This window comes from Festucalex cinctus, chromosome 4 (assembly GCF_051991245.1).
Source record: "Festucalex cinctus isolate MCC-2025b chromosome 4, RoL_Fcin_1.0, whole genome shotgun sequence".
Taxonomy (NCBI): Eukaryota; Metazoa; Chordata; class Actinopteri; order Syngnathiformes; family Syngnathidae; genus Festucalex; species Festucalex cinctus.
Window position 1 is genome coordinate 7,955,767 of NC_135414.1, and position 18,745 is coordinate 7,974,511.

At 39.7% G+C, this 18,745-nt stretch overlaps 1 protein-coding gene, 1 long non-coding RNA gene and 1 pseudogene across 7 annotated transcripts; 1 reads left to right on the forward strand and 2 right to left on the reverse strand.

Annotated features, from left to right (window-relative positions):
• Window positions 1-1,613: 1,613 nt before the first annotated feature.
• Window positions 1,614-11,075, reverse strand: pigb (phosphatidylinositol glycan anchor biosynthesis, class B). Of its 5 annotated transcripts, none has more exons than XM_077518575.1 (13): window positions 10,975-11,075; window positions 8,469-8,566; window positions 7,967-8,087; window positions 7,688-7,805; window positions 7,499-7,603; window positions 7,293-7,423; window positions 5,122-5,262; window positions 4,987-5,038; window positions 3,838-4,049; window positions 3,692-3,756; window positions 2,341-2,545; window positions 2,094-2,271; window positions 1,614-1,800 (listed from the first exon to the last, which is right to left on the reverse strand). In XM_077518575.1, the coding sequence occupies exons 1-13, from the start codon at window positions 11,058-11,060 to the stop codon at window positions 1,654-1,656; spliced, it is 1,659 nt and encodes a 552-aa protein (XP_077374701.1). In that variant the 5' UTR covers window positions 11,061-11,075; the 3' UTR covers window positions 1,614-1,653. The 5 variants fall into 5 exon arrangements, with proteins under 5 accessions (XP_077374701.1, XP_077374700.1, XP_077374704.1 ...); XM_077518574.1 differs by having other exon boundaries at window positions 7,967-8,090; XM_077518578.1 differs by lacking the exon at window positions 10,975-11,075 and adding an exon at window positions 10,734-10,968 and having other exon boundaries at window positions 7,967-8,090.
• Window positions 11,076-11,216: 141 nt separating this feature from the next.
• On the reverse strand, window positions 11,217-15,358 carry LOC144017235 (GPI alpha-1,2-mannosyltransferase 3-like; annotated as a pseudogene). The gene is made up of 9 exons (XR_013283142.1): window positions 15,275-15,358; window positions 15,075-15,205; window positions 14,854-14,995; window positions 14,715-14,766; window positions 14,062-14,273; window positions 13,902-13,966; window positions 12,800-13,004; window positions 12,580-12,730; window positions 11,217-11,900 (listed from the first exon to the last, which is right to left on the reverse strand). The product of XR_013283142.1 is annotated as a GPI alpha-1,2-mannosyltransferase 3-like (transcript).
• Window positions 15,359-17,870: 2,512 nt separating this feature from the next.
• Window positions 17,871-18,614, forward strand: LOC144017236 (uncharacterized). The gene is made up of 3 exons (XR_013283143.1): window positions 17,871-18,127; window positions 18,307-18,444; window positions 18,596-18,614. It is a non-coding gene; the product is annotated as an uncharacterized LOC144017236 (long non-coding RNA).
• Window positions 18,615-18,745: the final 131 nt, after the last annotated feature.

Sequence of the window (18,745 nt, forward strand, 5' to 3'; positions counted from 1 at the left end):
CTCAGGTCCCAATGCACCACCTTAAAAATGGTCCATCACCTCCTCGTTCAGTCTTCGTACTTTTCTGCTAGGCTAGGCTAGGCTGCCATAACCGCCCGGCGTTTTCCAGTCCGACCAACGTAGCGTCTTCCCGCTGCCCGGACGCCGTAAAGACCACAAGCGATGTTTTATAGCAACACAAAGAAGTTATAGAGCGTAACCACGTCAAAATGAGGCACAAACCACCTTAATTGTCATCTGTAAACGTCATCTTTCTCCAGACTTGACGCTCACAGGCTCTTCCTCTACTGTTGACAATTAATTGGTGGCAAATAACATTTTTGATTTATTACCGCCACCTACTGGTACGGAGTGTGGATCAAATTCGGGCCACAGCAAACCACTTTATCAAAGTCGGCTTCCACTAGCTGCTGAGGGTTCTCTTCTGTGCAGAAAACATTTGTGTAATCTGCAATGATAACATACTTTAATATAATGGAAGCACCGCTTTATCGTTTATGTACAAATTGCAGTATATATAATTTTGGCCTTAACATTGACCTTTGACGACTCCCCACAGGTGACATCCAAATTGAAGAGCTATTACATTGCAAATCCATCCAGAAATGTTTTTTCTTAAATTTGTTTACAACATATTTCATATTTAGTGTCTCAAGAAAAACATAGCTGTATTTCTTTTGCCACAAAATTATGCAGCACTCCCCTTTGTGGCTGTTTGATCTCTTTTGAATAGTTTTGGCCAAAGCTCTCTACCACATTATTATTATATGTATCTATTTTTGGGTCATCGTTTTCTAGAAAGGTAGCTGGAATCTCATTGCTTCTTGTTCTGTTTCTTATAATAGTTTTATATTTTCCAGGTGTCCTTAATAATATTTATATTTCTTCCTAATAATTTATAATAATCTTTCTTACATTTCCTAATAGTTTTTTTATTTTTATATATATATATATATATATATATATATATATATATATATTTTTTTATCTCTATTTGTATGGCGAATAAAATATTTGAATAGTGTTCTTTTTGCAGGCCCTCAAAAAGACAGTTGTGATTCACGGCTTCTCAAAGTCCTTTCTTTTACTTCTGCTTTGTGTTATTGGACAGTTTCTTCTGATATAGTATTATCAACGTGTCAAGAACAGTCATATGCAGTATCACCATTGCCGGTTTCATTTCTCCAGTCTGTAGCCAACGACACTTCTGAATGCATTAATCCCAAACCCCCCGAGTTTTTTCTTCTTGTTTATTTATTTATTTATTTTTTAAAGAGTTTTTTTTCTGGTCATTAATCTCAATCGCCATCCCGTTTACATAATCTTATTTGCTCATTTTGTGATCACAATCTATCATATATTACAAAACCCCACCATCACTTCGCTTCTCTCCGCTTCACCAAATAACATTTTATCCAATTATTTGATTCATCGATGGAATGTACAATAATCAATTCTAAAAAACATTCACAGTGACAGGCAACGGCCCAATTAGCAATAGCTCCCAGGTGCACATTTCTTTGCACACTCCAACCAGCTCAGCATGTCCCCTAAATGACGCAAGAAACAAAAAAAGCCAGCTGGCAGGACAAATAAAACAGCTTGGAGAGAGCTTTACATTACATCCAGCCTTTTTATAGCTTGAACTAATAATCAGACATTGTCGTCAAGTTGTTCCCATTCTTGCAAGTGTCTTTCATAAATAAAAATTCTTCTTCCAACTTTTCCCTCCGGAAAATGAGTGTGAAATATGTCTGTTATTTTCTTGTAGTTATTGTCCTGTAGAAACGCGGAGATCTCCTACAACATAAAACACATCAGAATTTAGGAAGATGTCTGCTTCTGAGTCAATTGAGCGTTGATTCAATGACCTCAATATCCAATTTAATTAGTGAGTGTGTCTGTCCATTGTCATTTACCCACGTGCTGCTGTCCGGGCAGCCAGAAAAGTGTTTGAATTAATCACATGGGAGAATATGGTCCAAAGAGCATACTAAGGGCCCACAAACCTTAAGCTGAATATCAAGGTTATTGAAGAAATGCTAAAAATAGCTTTCCACAAGCCACTCTGACAGATATGACAGTACTTTTACCTTCTCCAAAACATCAAAGAGAACCAAGTGAGTTGGCCGTGACTGCACGTGTGGAAACGAACTCCGCAGCCAGAGAAGCGGGTCATCGTAAAATCGCGCCGCTTTGTCCACATGGCCCGCTTGGCCAAGATCAGGCGGGCACTCGAGGAATGTCATCTTTATTGGGCAGTGGACATGGCTGCAAGGAGAATGAAAAACTTTACATCCCGCTTCAGGTCTCCATAGCTCGTCATCACACAGTTGGCACCTGTAGTAAGGCGTGGAGTGGCAGGGCATGAGGAAGAGGACGTCCGGCTCGGGCACTTTGTGACAAAGTGTGCGCACGTGGCTCATGACGTCCAGAGCGCCACGCTGGTGGATCAAGCCCGTGTAAAGGGCTAGGAGCAGGTTGGTTGCCAACAAACCACATGCGGCTACTCGTCGCCACCTTCTCATATGAGCCACCGATACCCCTGTTTACACACAACAAGAGTGGGCAAAGTGTGACAATCAGCTCCACCAAGCATTCAGACTGTGATACCATGAATATGAAAAGTCTACACAACCCTGTTCAAATACCAAGTGTGATGTTTAAAAAAAAAAAGGGCAAAATAAATTATTTCAGAACTTTTACTTAAAGGTGGGTTCAAGGATATTTGAAAAATATGAAAAGTCTACACACCCCTGTTCAATGCCAAGTTTTTGTGATGTAAAAAAAAAAAGAAAATTTAAAAGAAAAAGGGCAAAATAAATCATTTCAAAACTTTGACTAATAACCTGTACAACTCTATCAAGATTTTTAAAAAATGTTTTGAGAGGGAAAGTAAAAAAAAAATAACTGAAATAATATGGTGTACGTGTGCATGCTCTCTTAAAAACTGGGAAAGTGGACGTGTTGAGAATTAACCAACCATTTTTAACACTACCACTATTTGAAGTGTGTTTAAAAGCCAAATACTAGGTAGTTCACATGTAGCTTTTCCTGACTTTTTGTTTTTTTAAGCTTTTTGGCAGAATCCTGATGGTTTTGTGCTCTTGTTAACTACTATCTACAACTAGGCCTGGGAAACAAAATCAACCAAGTTGGTTGGGTCGACCACAAAATTTGGTCAATGCAAAAATGCATGCATCGAAGCAATTTTAATTATTTAAAAAAATGTATTTGTGACACCCAGAAGTTGCCAGAACTAATATTTCGTGTTTTCGCACGGACATTTATTGCTGACGGACTCTGACGACAATCAGCAAAACAACACTAAGATGCTTCCTAGGGTTCGTGGTCTCTTTAGACTGAAACGGGAGAAAATTGTTTTATGTATTACTGCAAAGCGGAGCTTGGAAACTTAAACATGGAAATGTGACACATGAGGTTTTTTTTCTTCTTTTTTTTTTTTTTTTTAAGGAACATATGGAGGTTGATTCAATTAAAATAGATTTCTTATCTTATGAATCTGTTTTGTAAAATTTATGAAACAATTTGTTAATAGCATAGGCTATTTTCAACAATAAAAAGTGGCAGGTGATTTTATTTCTAGATAGATAGATAGAGAGATAGATAGATAGATAGATAGAATCAGAGGGTGTGAGTACTGTTGTAAAAACTTGGAATAACGACTTACCACAGAAGATCATACAAAAGGGAAGAACAGGATAGATGAATCTAAACTCCTTGTGATGAAGAACACTGAAAATAATGCAAGCATGGCATGAGGTGACTGGCCGGATTAATATTAGTGCACCTGGGTGGAGAACTACGATACTTTACCTATATAGACCAATGGTCCAGGCAATGGCCAGCAGCAGGATTGTGTACCTTCTGAAAGCTAGGAAGCATCCATGAAAAAAGAATGGGAGATGGGGTCCAATTACAACCGGGAAGCCCTGAGTGAGGTACCAGTGCCAGGGGTGGGTGCCGTAAAAGTCGGCCACGCCGTGGAAGACGTTTATCTTCAGGAAGTTGAACGGCACGAAGATCCACTACACAACAGAAAACAGTTGAACCAAAAACATCCTTTCATTTACACTAACGGTACACACTATAAGTATGTTCTTGAGCATTTTAAAAATATGAATCTCAGGGCACATCATGAAACAAAAATTGACCAACCTTGTCTAAATGAGGCTCTCACCTCACTTTTGCACCAAAGGTAATTTTTTCATTACAGGTTCCAGAACGGCCTAGCCTTGCTTGGCCCTCACCTACGTTTCTTTTCCATTACAACAGGCAGCAATCAATTGCAGATTAGGACGAGATCAACTGAACTGTGTGAGTCTGTATGCGGAGGAACTCCACTGCACACGCATTTCATGGTGATTCTGCCACAACAATGCGAGCAAGACAGCCACCTGCTGGTCACCGCCAAGACATACAGTACATATATTTTGTTTTACAACAGAAGCTAACCACATTTTATAATTTAATTTGTACCTGTGAATGAAAGAGTGAATCTTGCGGTAAAAAGGAGTGCAAGCACTGCGCACCTCGCCGAGTCCTTTCAAGTCAATGTGAGTGATCTCAATCATTAAATATAAGCACACTTTCCCCTTTATTTCTATCTGCGTCCTGTTTCTGCAGCAGCCTGTGTGTTACTTGACTGACATCATGCAGTTTTCTGGAAACTATTGATCTATCCATTTACTGTAGTGCTTGCCTGCATTAGGGTGATGGGTGAGTTGGAGCCTATCCTTGCTGACTTGGGGCGAGAGGCATTGTACACCCTGGACTAGTTGCCAGCGTGGGACCTCTCCACCTTGAGACAGAACGTGACACCCTGATCTACAACCATGCCTTTCTAGTTCATATGGAATCAGTACTGACATCATGAACTTCATGAATGCACAATTGTTGACACTTCTAACATGATGGTGATGAGATTCTGTTGAAATGTCATGAATTGTTCACTGTATGTTTCACCTTTTCATAGAAGATGCAGTCAATCATGGTTGAAATCACAATAGCTGAAGCCCTACAAAGCAAAAACGCTGTTACTTTCAGACAGGCAAACAAAAATCTGGAAACGTGAAGCTGTGAATATAAAATACAACTCACCCTACAGGAATGTAGTCATGAACCACGAGCCTCAGTTTGTTTTTGTCCTCCCAGAAATGGTAGATCAACAGCGGAAGCCAGACAATCAGAGCCGTCGGGCGAACAATAATCGCCAAGGCAACAAGGCTCAAACACTTTTTACTTGAGGGGGAAAAAAAATAGGTGTCAGCCAAGAACTGATATCTATGTGTGTATATATTAAGGCTAGGCAATATATTGATATAATAATTATATTGTAGCGAGCAGTGACGGGAGTCGGAGGCAGAGTGTTGAAGTCCGGAGCCAAAGACCGGCGGTTTATTGATATCAGCTTCTCATCGTTTAACAGCAACAACAACTCACTCTGCGCGAGGCTCACAGACCTACCAACATTTTGTTCTTTTATCCTTTCATCCCAACAAACTCCCCCTTCGTCCCAACGTTCCGTGGGTGAATTATGTTCTAATCACTACAATATTGATATATTTTTAAATGGTATTCGACTGTTTTGTCTGTATCGATATAGTTCAAATCTGCGCTGTGATCCTTGCTTTGATGTACTTCTGACTACTGTGCTCCTGTCTGCACAGAGAATTACTTTGTAGAAAAAAAATTAATAACAATAATAAGAAGCAGTGTCTCAGTAAATTTGAGATGAGCAACAAAAATCTGTAGGGAGAGAGCAAGCAGGACCAGCTAATGGCGGTGAGCAGGCCTGGATGGGCGAGTGATGGCAAGTGTGGCAGCTATAGCAGCCCGACAACGAGGAGCTAGCGTTAGCCTAGCGGTGAGCATGAGTGGCTAGCTACCAGCTAGCAAGGACTCACTGAGTGGCTAACACTGATCAGCCACTACAACTACATTCACATAGCCTGGCTATTTTGAAGATGACTCAAAGAGCTGAAGAACCACAACATCTAACGCAGCAGAATGGTTCGAGCCAGTCTGCTGAGGTTGCCTGTTTTCTGTTAAAAAATGATTCCAAACTTGACCACACATGTACTTAGCAATCTTCCACTCACATGCACAACATAGACAAAGAAGTACACTGTGTTCCAACTATGCCTTGCATTTGCATTTTTAGGGTTGGAAGACCCATGTAACAAGGGGCGTGGAAAACCAAATAAATAGAGAGGGTGAGGAGAGGAATCTTCAGAAAGTGCAGGAGTGAATTGTATCAGTCAGTTCCTCTCATCTCTCCTCGCGAGCCCTGAACTGAGTGTCTTCTCTCCTTTTTGTGTTGTGTTTAATAGATGTCAAACAGGTAACCCTGACAGTGTGATAGACAAGTTCTAGCGAGGGGTGGAATGTGGAAGCACTACAAATACTTTTCACCGTCTAAATCAGTACCACAAACCAGTATGAATGAAGTGTGTGAAACTGCACGCTGCAGGAAATCATTAATCGTCCACAACACGTTAAGGTTTGTCAATATCTGTTCTTTTGTAATGATCCTTATTTTTTTTCATCTGTGATTTGTCAGAAAAGGAAAGAAGTTTTGTTTAAAGAAAAAAACAAAAACAAAGTTTATTGCACTTTTGTACTTGAGAAACATTGGCCTATTGTATTATATAGAGGCGATTAAAAATTGTAATCTAATTAATAACAGGATTTGTAACTAATTCATCTATTTTAATTTCATATCTACTACAGGTCCCCAAATAAAGTATTTCAATTCTAGGACATTACAAAATTGTAGTGCATAAGGGCACACTCGGACGCGTCTCGGCGACAGCTTTCCAATGATGTCGGTGCCACAACATCGCGCTCCGGAGATAGAGGCCGACAGTTTCAATATTTCATGCCCGCCATGGTGATCTAGCTTGTAGCCTCCATGCATGAATGGCAGCTGAGGCAGCGGCGGCAACTACGGAAGCCCAGCGGCGCAACCCGATGTGAAAGATGTACGTTTAAAATAATAGAACAGTCAAAATAACGGCTCTGTGAGATCTAGATCCAAATAAGTTTGTCTCGCTCTCCTGGCTGTACTGCACTCGCAGGCTACGGGTACCTCAATGGGCCAAATTGCGCATTGATTTACCACTCGCGATCAATTGTGTTATTTTAACACAATTTGTGCGTAATTAATTAATCTAGATTAAACCGTTAAATTGACAGCCTTAATATATAGATTATATATAGAGAGAGATGAGAAATACAGCGAGGGAGAATTCTACAATGATCAAGGAGACCTGCTGTGGGTCTTGGATGCTGGCAGGGGAAAGTAGGACAGAGCCAGGCAAGTGATGGTGGCCTCCACACTGTTGCTTAGCGTTCTGGTGCAGCAGAACCATGTGAACCACGAGCACAGATGGCAGAAGAACTGCATACACGCAAAGAACACAGTCAACTACTGTCAATATAATTGACATTCAAAAAAAAAAAAAAAATTCGTTACCGTCCATTTTGCAATATCTCGACCTTCCAATGTTCTGATGAGAAAGAAGAATTTAACGTCTGCAAACGCAGTGATGAGTGCATGAAGTAGTCGGGGCGTCCATATCTGCAGAGAAAACCAACCAGGTTGAATAACAAACCACATCTGACCTACACATTGCTGAATATAGAGGGGGAAAAAAACACTTACCAGAAGATGCACAGAGTCACAGTGTATCCAGTGTAGTATTTTATAGATGACAGCAAAAAATAGAGGATAGGTGAAGCCCCTTATGCCTTCCTTCCATTCCCATGTCAGATGCCCATAAGTCACACTGTTAAGTTCTTTTTTTTTTTTTTTTTTTACTTTACTAATGTAAATGCAATTGCTTGTGAACCAGTTCAGTGTTTACATTATCGCTAGACTCTAATGAGGACACGTACTATAAATGGGTGAGTAGTGTCAAAATGAATTGACTTGAAAGGATATTTGAAGACCATGTGATGGGCGACCTCCATAGACTGCCAGTACTCATCTGGAACGAAGCTGCTCTGAACCAGGAAACAGTTGGCGACACGGAAAATTACAGAAAAAGCTGCAACTCTCAGCACTTCTGTACAGAGAAAGAAGGACTTTACAGTAAAGTGGAAAACAACAATTACTCGAGTTGGGAATAACAGTGTAAAAAAAAAAAAATTGGCTTGACTACTGTGTTGTTTTGAAGTAACCACTGTTTCAAACCAAACATAACAACGCCATTACCCAAAGTGAAATATGGCGTTGAAACGGCATAAAGAAAAAGTACATTCTTTTACATTCTAAGTTCTTAATCAAAGTAGCTTTAAAAAAAAATATTTCCCTGGTACCTGTTCACATTTCAGAATGAGTATTTCCGTTACTAATTCAATTATTTGTCTGGAGAGAGAAACTAGTTACTATTTTATTATTATTATTATTTTTTAAGTAAACAAACATCAACAAGGAAACCCACCTGTCCTAATAGGGGCATCAACCTCCTTTGTGTAGAGTAGGGACTTTCTTTTCCTGAGTTCGACATACTCCTCGTTTGTCCCGGACCGCAAACGTTGCCTGAAAGTGTTCATGTGTGGTTTTTGTTGTCCTTAGGCGTCAATGTTACTGAGCAGACATACATCTGTCCAGTAAGAGATACAAGTGGAAATTAAAATGATGCACAAACTCCAGCATAATGTTGAAGACTCGAAAATGTCATGAAAGGCGACAACTACATAATAATCTCCAAGTTAGTAAGCAAGACCAAACCATCTTACTTTTTATTTATTACGAAGGTCTACATACTGTATTTTATTTTGAAGCATTGAATAAAGTGATCTAAAAATGAGACCTTAATTTGCATTAAAATGTCTTAAATCAATCTTTCAAAAGCATTTTCACCCATGTGTTGTCACCCATGCTTTTTAACCTGTATATGGATGATCTGTCTCAAAGGTTAAAATACTGTAAGACCAGTTGTATCACGTCACCTTATTCTGCAGGCCTTCAGCAGTTACTTAAGGTCTGTTCCGAATACGGTTACCAATTTGATGTCAAGTTCAATTTAAAAAAAATAATAATAATTGCAATAATGGTTGTGAGGCCCAGAGAGCAAAATAAGACAACGCTACCTGTGTTTGATCTGTCTGGTGCAGTACTTTCTGTGGTGGATAAAGTAAAATATCTTGGTCACATCATCAGGAGTGATCTCTCCGATAATGACGACATTCAAAGGCAGTATTGTAAATTGTATGCACAGGCTAATATGTTGGTAAGAAAATTTGGAATGTGTACAGAAAAAGTGAAAATAGCTTTGTTCAATGCCTACTGCGCACCGCTCTACACTGCCCCCCTGTGGTGCCGGTATACACAGTCTAAATTCAGGAAGCTGCAGGTTGCATAAAATGATGCTCTGAGACTCCTGCTGAAGGTCCCTCGGTGGACAAGTGCAAGTATGTTGTTTGTGCAGAATAATGTCACAACATTGAATGCTGTCATACGGAATTCTGTATATACATTTTTAACTCATTCACTGCCTTTGACAAGTATACTTGTCAATTGCATTTTTTAGAGCGGTGCTAAATGGGGGCGAATCTGAGCATGCTCCACTGTAAATATCAAACTTGGAAACAACTTTACTGATGCCCAACCACCGGTAGATGACATCATTGCCCCATTTTATAGGAAATAAACACAGTTTCAGAGTCCATGGGAGAAATGGCTGTATTTTGGCAAACCTACATTTTTCTGCTGTCAATTATAAAAGAACGGGACGGGACAAAAAGTAGGGAGTCTGTTCTGTTATTTGGTAGATTCGGTTTATATATAATTATTGAATGTAATATCACGTGAGTATTGGAAATGTAAAAATTTTCTATAATGACTGGCAGTGAATGAGTTGAGACTTATGGACTCACAAAATGACATTTTATATGCTCTTGTAAGACCTGAGCAGAGTTGTGTAAAGTACACTTCTGTGCTTTGGAGGCGCTGGAGAGAGCGTTTGTATGGATTGTAAATGTATTATATATTCTTTGTTTGTTCTCTTTTATGCTATTTTATGGACCTTTTTGTGTCTGAAATAACGTGAATGCTGATAATGCCCACTGCAAAAGGTGTTGCAACATGCAGACCTAGCATGCAATGACGGCTCACTCTGCAATTACGACGATATTCAAAAGTTGCAAGTTGTTGATGGCATGGTGATTTAGGTGAAAATTGATTAGGCTTTGCATTGTCCTTTCCCGTTGATTGTTCTGGTGCAGTGTTCAAACGTGACAACGTCCATCAGATACAGCCCCATAATACTGTGTTCCGGGGTTAAAACTACCAAAGTTTACTAACTAAAAATTAGTAAAAATAAATAAATAAATAAATAAATAAATAAATAAATAATAAAAAATTAAATTAAGACAGTACCATATTCGCACCTCTGCAACCCAGACAGCAGCAATTATGAGGAAAATGTTTCAAAATGAAAACTTAAGTGAAAAAACAAGGGGGTGGAACGAGGCAGGAACCACCGCCAGTGCATGTCTCGACCGGCGATTGACTAATTGACACAGTCGGTCACGGCAAAAATAACGCTAGCAGGAGTTGTCGATCACGGCAGAATATCCACTGCCATCCTGAAAATACTCGGATGCAACACTACTTCTGCGTAGTACCGCTCCGCCAACAGGCTTGTGTCTAACTTGCTGGCATTCTCATTGTTTGCATTAGAATTGTTTGAATTAAAGTTTACCTGATTGTGACGTCTGTGCGATGTTAAGCCTTATGAGGGACGAAGCCAGCTAACATGGGAGCTAGCATGACGCTTCGGAACTCCTTTGGTGTTTAATCCTCGTTTGCACTCATTTCACAAAAGCTGCGTTGAAGTAAGCTGCCATTTATCGTAAAGTTAAAACTGTTTTGTCCGGCGCGCGTACAACACAAACACGACTTCCTTGTTTCAACCTGCTGTTGACAACTTAATGGTACATTACCGACACCAACTGGTATGGAGTGTGGATCGGCATACAGAAGAACAGATGAGGTGCACTGTAGACGTCTGTCCAGCAGGGGTCGACATGTTTGTAAAGCAGAGAAGCGAGCTTCATGCTTACATACGTCTCTTTACGGTTGAGGACGGTTCTCTTGTATTTATTTATTTATTTATTTATTGTTTTATTGTTTTTATTTTATTTTTTTTTACTGTATGTTTTAGACAGAGAACATACGAGAGCTTACATTTCATGAAAATCACTGTTGAAGTCACGTAATCCACAACGTAAATTTCAAGGTCAACGGGTAATTAAATATGCACCAATGTACTAAATGACTGCAGAGTTGGAATCCTTGTTTATTCCTCTTCAAACAATACCTGTTTTATGAAGCTTGACCCAGTAGCTGGTAAGTAAGAAAGACAGCCCTAAATTTTAGAGGGCCGTAGCTCCCAAACCCTTGCTCCGGGTGGCCTAATAATCTTACATTACATTTCCTAATAACAGTTAATATTTTTGTATTTAAAAAAAAAAAATACATGTTTTATCTCTACTTCTATGATCACAAACTATCAACTATCATATTACAAAACCCCACCATTACTTCGCTGAGTACAATAAAATTTTATCCGATTATTTGATTACTCAATTCTAAAAATATTTTACAGTTGCACATCTCCTTGCACACCAACCAGCTCCAGCTGACAGGACAAATAGCAAGAAAAAACAAGCCATCTAACAGGACAAATAAAACACTGCTCGGACAGAGCTTTACATTAGCTTGAGCTAAAATCAGACATTGTCGGCAAGTTGTTCCCATGGTTGCAACTGTCTTTCGTAAACAAAAATTCTTCTTCCAACTCTTCCCTCAGGAAAATGAGTGTGAAATATGTCTGCAATTTTCTTGTAGTTGTAGTCCTGTAGAAACACTGCAAAATAAAACAGAATTTAGGAAGATGTCTGCTTTTAAAGTGATAAGTCAAATGGTAGTTGCTGGTCATTCAAATGAGGGGAAGCTCGTTTTTTTATTTTATATATATATATATATATATATATATATATATATATATATATATATAAATAAATAATTTCAGACAGATCATCCAATCATCATAGAGTAGCTGAATGTCTGGGCCCACTGTTCTATCGACCCCCAGAGACACTGAGCAACCAATTGGCAAGAAAAAGCCCAGCAATGGCTTACAGTTTTGCACAGTGGAACAACCCAATCTACGAAGCAGCGTCGGAATGTGTAAATAAACAAAAGTGTCGTGGAAACTCCAGGGTTGAATTAGAAGGAAGTCGTGTCAGTAATTTGTGATAAGTAGCAGATTTGAACAAAAGATGAAGGTATTAAGTGCATAAATTGTACACATAGCAGTGCATATTTCCTCACTTTATTTTTTTTCAGGGTGAGGGGCATTTATGGGAAGCTGAGCTCCCCTTGCTGTCTAGAGCAATCGCCACTGGATAAGTCAATTGGGCATTTAGTCAATGACCTCAATATCCAATTTAAGATTAATTTGTGCTAGTATGTTCTTTGTCTGGTACATGGACCTTAAGCTGGGTATCCACAAGCCACTCTGACAGATGTGACAGTACTTTTACCTTCTCCAAAACGTCAAAGAGAACCAAGTGAGTTGGCCGTGACTGCGCGTGTGGATCATCGTAAAATCGCGCCACTTTGTCCACATGGCCCGCTTGGCCAAGATCAGGTGGGCACTCGAGGAACGTCATCTTTAGTGGGCAGTGGACGTGTCTGCAAGAAGAATGAAAAACTTTACATCCCGTTTCAGGTCTCCATAGCTCGTCATCACGCAGTTGGCACCTGTAGTAAGGCGTGGAGTGGCAGGGCATGAGGAAGAGGACGTCCGTGTCGGGCACTTTGTGACAAAGTGTGCGCACGTGGCTCATGACATCCAGAGCGCCACGCTGGTGGATCAAGCCCGTGTAAAGGGCTAGGAGCAGGTTGGTTGCACACAAACCACATGCGGCTACTCGTCGCCACCTTCTCATATGAGCCACCGATACCCCTGTTTACACACAACAAGAGTGGGCAAAGTGTGACAATCAGCTCCACCAAGCATTCAGACTGTGATACCATGAATATGAAAAGTCTACACACCCCTGTTCAAATGCCAAGTGTGATGTAAAAAAACAAAAAGAAAGGCCAAAATAAATTATTTCAGAACTTTTAAAGGTGGGTTCAAGGATATTTTTGTCGCTGCGTCTTCCGGGTGGATCATCTTAACGATTGTTTCTCGATCCTGTCAATCAATATGCGTCATGAGGTCGTGCGTGCTCGTTCCTAGCTGCACATGCGCACTTCGAGTGTTTGTAGCATGTAGCTAGCTTCGTGTAGTGAGCTTCGGATTCGGCCATTCATCGTTGTAGCTCCACCGAGCTGACTGCATACTTTGAAAATAGCCGAGAGCCGCAGGAGGATATCCTGTGAAGCGAGGCCGGCTGCAGAGACTGATCAAGATGATGATGAAGATGAACTCGGACGTTAGTGATATTTGAGAGGTGTTTCCCCCGGACGAGCATGAGAGCTGGTAGGATGGTCTTCCGCCACGTGGCAAGCGGATGTTTGGCTTTTCGAGAACATCATTGAATCCACCTTTAGCAACCTGTGCAAATCTATTGGGGGAAAAAAAAACAAAAAACAAAAACATTTGAGAGGGTAAGTAAAAAAAAAAATAAATGCAATGAATATGCAAATTTTAAAATTAAAATCGATTTCTTATTTTTGAAACTATATTTTTTGTTTAATCTATTTTGTAAAATTTATGAAGTAATTACTTAATAGAACAGACTATTTTAAATAATAAAAAGTGGCATGTGATTTTTTTTTATATGTTGCAGAAGATTGAAACAGGCTGCGAGTCAATGAGTCAATACTGTTGTAAAAGTTTGTAATAAGGACTTACCACAGAAGATCATACAAAAGGGAAGAACAGGATAGATGTATCTAAACTCCTTGTGAGGAAGCAGACTGAAAACAATTCAAGCATGGTGTGAGATGACTAGACAGATTAATATCAGTAGACCTGAGTGGAGAGCAAGTTAGAGAGGATTATGATACTTTACCTGTATACACCGATGGTCCAGGCGATGGCCAGCAAGAGGATTGTGTACCTTCTGAAAGCCAGGAAGCATCCGTGAAAAAAGAAAGGGAGATGGGGTCCAATTACAACCGGGAAGCCCTGAGTGAGGTACCAGTGCCAGGCGTGGGTGCCATATAAGTCGGCCACGCTGAATAAGATGTTTATCTTCAGGAAGTTGAACTGCACAAAGATCCACTACACAACCGAAAACTAGATAAATGTCTAAATAAATAAATAAATGACTAAAAGTGAAAATAAAAACGGATGTAAAAAACAGAATTAAAAAATTAAATACAAATGTATTTATTTATGTATATATTTTTTGTTTTTTTTTATTTCCATTTATACATATTTTTTCTATATAATTTTCGAATTAGATTTTTAATATCCATTTTTATTTTCACTTTTAATCATTTATTTATTTATTTGGGTCATTTATTTTGAATTTTGATAGTTTTGGTCCTCCATAGATCTACAACCATACCTTTCTAGTTCATATGGAATCAGTATTACATCATGAACTTCATGAATGCACAATTGTTGACATTTCTAACATGATGGTTATGAGATTTTGTTGAAGGAAGTCATGACCTGTTCTGTGAACATACAGTGAACAGTGTTCACTGTATGTTTCACCTTTTCATAGAAGATGTAGTCGATTATGGTTGAAATCACAATGGCTGAAACCCTAAAAAGCAAAAAAAAACTCTGTTACTTTCAAACAGACAAACAAAAATCTGGAAACATGAAGCTATGACTATAAAACACAACTAACCCTACAGGAATGTAGTCCTGAACCACAAGTCTCAGTTTGTCTTTGTCCTTCCCAGAAATGATAAATAAAGAGCGGAAGCCAGACAATCAGGGTCTTCGGTCGAATAATGGTCGCCAAGGCAACGAGGCTCAGATACTTTTTACTTGAGGAAAAGAAATCTGAGTCAGCCAGGAACTGATCCCATATAGTGAGAGAGAATGAGTATAAGAGAGGAGAGAGACCTGCTGTATGTTTTGGATGCTGTCAGTGGGAAGTAGCACAGAGCCAGGCAAGTGATGGTGGTCTCCATACTTTTCGTCAGCGTTCTGGTGCAGCAGAACCATGTGAACCACGAGCACAGAAGGCAGAAGAACTGCACACACGCAAAGAACACAGTCAACTGACAACATCGTTGACATTCACCCTGAAAAAAGTTTGTTACCGTCCATTTTGCAATATCTCGACCTTCCAGTGTTCTGATGAGAAAGAAGAATTTAACGTCTGCAAATGCAGTGACGAGTGCATGAAGTAGTCAGAGCGTCCATATCTGCAGAGAAAACCAACCAGGTTGAATAACAAACCACTTTTGACCTGCACATTGCTGAATATAGAAAAAACAACTTTCCAGAAGATGCACAGAGTCACAATGTATCCAGTGTCGTATTTTATAGATGCCAGCAAAAAAAAAAAAAAAAGAGAGGATAGGTGATGCCCCTTATGCCGTCCTTCCATTCCCATGTCAGATGCCCATAAGTCACAATTGTTAAGTTTTTTGTTTTTGTTTTTTTTTATTAACAAACTTTGCTAATGTAAATGCAATTGCAAACCAGTTCAGGGTTATGCACACTGACACTACCACTAGACTCTAATGAGGACACGCACTCTAAAATGGGTGAGTGGTGTCAAAATGAATTGACTTGAAAGGATATTTGAAGACCATGTGATGGGCGACCTCCATAGACTGCCAGTACTCATCTGGAACGAAGCTGCTCTGAACCAGGAAGCAGTTGACGACACGGAAAATCACAGAAAAAACTGCAACTCTCAGCACTTCTGTATGGAGAAAGTGAAATATGGCACACTCGGACTGAGACAGGACAAGCAGATATCACAGTATATTCAAATATCCCTGATTACCTTTTATTATCCAGTGATTGGTGTTTATTTCATAATTTGTAATTATATAGAGATTAAAAAAAGGGGGCATTAAGAGGACAGTTCGGACTTTTTGACATGAATCTCTATTTAATCCTCACCTCCAGTGTGTGCGATCATCACTGACAGCCTTCTGTGACACGAGTTCTGGTCCGGTGTTGGACGAGAGGACAGTAAACGGAAAGTTGGCTTGGGTCACCGAAATAAAGTGTTTTTCTTCTAAAAACAATTTGTGTTAAAAAGAGTGATACATTTGATTTGCATCACTAAACTCCTTTCTGAAAAAAAGTCAGACACCATTACCGCCGGGCACTACTTTTCTGTTCGTTCGTATCACTGCGCATCGCCCTGTAGACAGCTGATAGACGCGCTACAGACAGCAGATCCGCGCGCCTTCCGCCTTCGAAAAGACAAACAACTTGTAGATTAGTGCACGTCTATCAGCTGTCTATCTACAGGGCGCCGCGCAGTGATACGAACGAACAGAAAAGTAGTGCCTCGCGGTAATAGCGTCTTGACTTTTTTTCAGAAAGGAATTTAGTGATGCAAATCAAATCTCACTCTTTTGAACACAAATTGTTTTTAGAAGAAAAAGGCTTTATTTCCGTGACATCAGCCAGCTTGCTAGACTATTTTTCTCTCATCCAACACCGGACCAGAACATGTGTCACAGAATGCTGTCAGGGGTATAAGTCAGTGATGATCGTACACACTGGAGGTGAGGATGAAATAGAGATTCATCTAAAAAAAATCCAAACTATCCCTTTAATGTTGTACTATGGAACCTGTTCGGTCATTGTTTTCCAAAGTAAAAACAGATGTTTGCAAATGTCTTATTTTGATTAAAGGCCCAGTCTGCCGGTTTGACTCTGGAAAAGGCACTTTTTAAATACAGGATTTAAACAAACAAACTACTTCTCAATTTACAGATCACGGCTTGTCTTCATTTCTGGTGGTGATTTTGTCCACAGGAGTGACGTCACGCAGCTGACACGTTCACCCGGCCCCGTTTGCGACACTCCACCACCCCGCTCTGCGATTGGCTGGAGGGGTGTAAACACAGTCTTTCCACAGAAAAGTCCCGCTGTTTACAAAACAAACACAAAATGGCAAAATACAGGCTGGTGGGATGGGGGGTTAGGACAAAATCACCACCAGAAATGAAGACAAGCCCTGATCTGTAAATTGAGAAGTAGTTTGTTTGTTTGAAAAAGGCACTTTTTAAATACAGGATTTAGAGTCAAACGGGCAGACTGGCCCTTTAAACATAGATCATCAGTCTTCTTTCATGAAGGACTACAGAAATCAGTGAATAATTACTGATGATATGTTGAAATTAGCTGATTTGGACAATTTTAAATAACAAAAACGGCTCCTAAATTACTCGATATTTAAAACAGTTGTCGATTAATTTGATAATAATTACCTGTTGATTAATCGATTAATTTTGACAGCTGTACTTTGTATGTTCTTTGACTTCCAGTGTTTCACGTAAAGTCGTGAAATGGCCTGGTGAATAGTTTGTTGAAAATATATCTTAGTATAGTCGGTAAAGCTGTGCGACTTAAAAAAACAACAACCCAAAAAACACTACATTGTAATTGTTAAAACTTTTTGAAAATGTTTGCATTATAGCAAACAGTATTTCTACTAGGAAAAGAATATTTGGACACACCCAGTGTCTTTGGTTTCTTAGTCATTTTAACTACACTACATTACACTACACTACACACAACCTGCCTCTCTGACAGTGTGGAAGAAGTAAGACCTTTAATACAAAGCAACAAAGAATCAAAGGAACACTAAACTGCAATACAGTAGAACACACTTAACTCTTTGAGCTTTGAGTTAATTCCCCCACTTGGTCTCATGTTATCTTCACCACACAAAACACATTTGGGGGAAAAAAAATCTTTCATGTAAACCGTGTGCATAGGAACGTAGAAATTAAAGAATTTCTGAAATTATTTCCCAAGCATTAACTTGGCAAATGTGTTATTTTAGCATCATTAAAGGCTGCAGTTATGCTTTAGGCCAGAGGTGGCAGTCGCGCATATACTCGCTTCAGGTCGGTCGGCAGACAGACAGACGAGCAGCTTGCTACTCAGTGGATGGGGACACGCCGACAAGAAAAGTTATTGTGAGCTCAAAACCAGTCTTTTGTGGTCAAAATTTCCTCTCGCGAGCACATAATTGTGGCATAAAGTTGTGTTGTTGTTGTTTTTATTATTACGAGTTGCACTGCTAGTCTGCTTCACGTCTGTCCAGCAGGGGTCGACATGTTAAACTTGTTGGAGTTTGTTCTGTATTCAAAAGCAGAGAATAAGCAAGCTTCACTTCACGGTTCACGCCAACATAAATAGGACTCCTCGGTGTCCTGGTTTTGAGCGCGTTTGTTCCCCCCCCTCTCCTGTTGTTCCCTGGCCCCTGCAGCCACACGCTTTGGAGGTTTTCTCGGTGAGTTATTATAGCCACAAAATAAAATTTTCCAACATGTCACTGTCAAGACAGCTCAAGAGTTATACTGGCTGGCTGCCATTAAGCTAACATGCAACAAAACCAGTCTCGTGATATCTGAAACTTTAATTAAATTCTTCCTATCTTTTAGGATCACCCAGTGCCCACTGCACTGAAATTGTTTATTGGCGGGGGTAAAAGTGATGCTTCGTAGAAAAATCCCCTTAACGCAGATGGCGTTTGCTACAGTGCTTGGAGTGGCTGGTGGTCTCTATATCTACAGACCATTTTATGACGACGT

Excerpts from the sequence above, each read along its gene's own strand:
- pigb (XM_077518574.1), bottom strand. The coding sequence starts at position 11,060 with ATGTCGACCCCTGCTGGACAGACGTCTACAGTGCACCTCATCTGTTCT. Across the intron at positions 8,091-8,468 it reads TGATGCCCCTATTAGGACAG|AAGTGCTGAGAGTTGCAGCT; the intron begins GTGGGTTTCCTT and ends TTCTCTGTACAG. Across the intron at positions 2,272-2,340 it reads CACTCCACGCCTTACTACAG|CCATGTCCACTGCCCAATAA; the intron begins GTGCCAACTGTG and ends TTCTCCTTGCAG.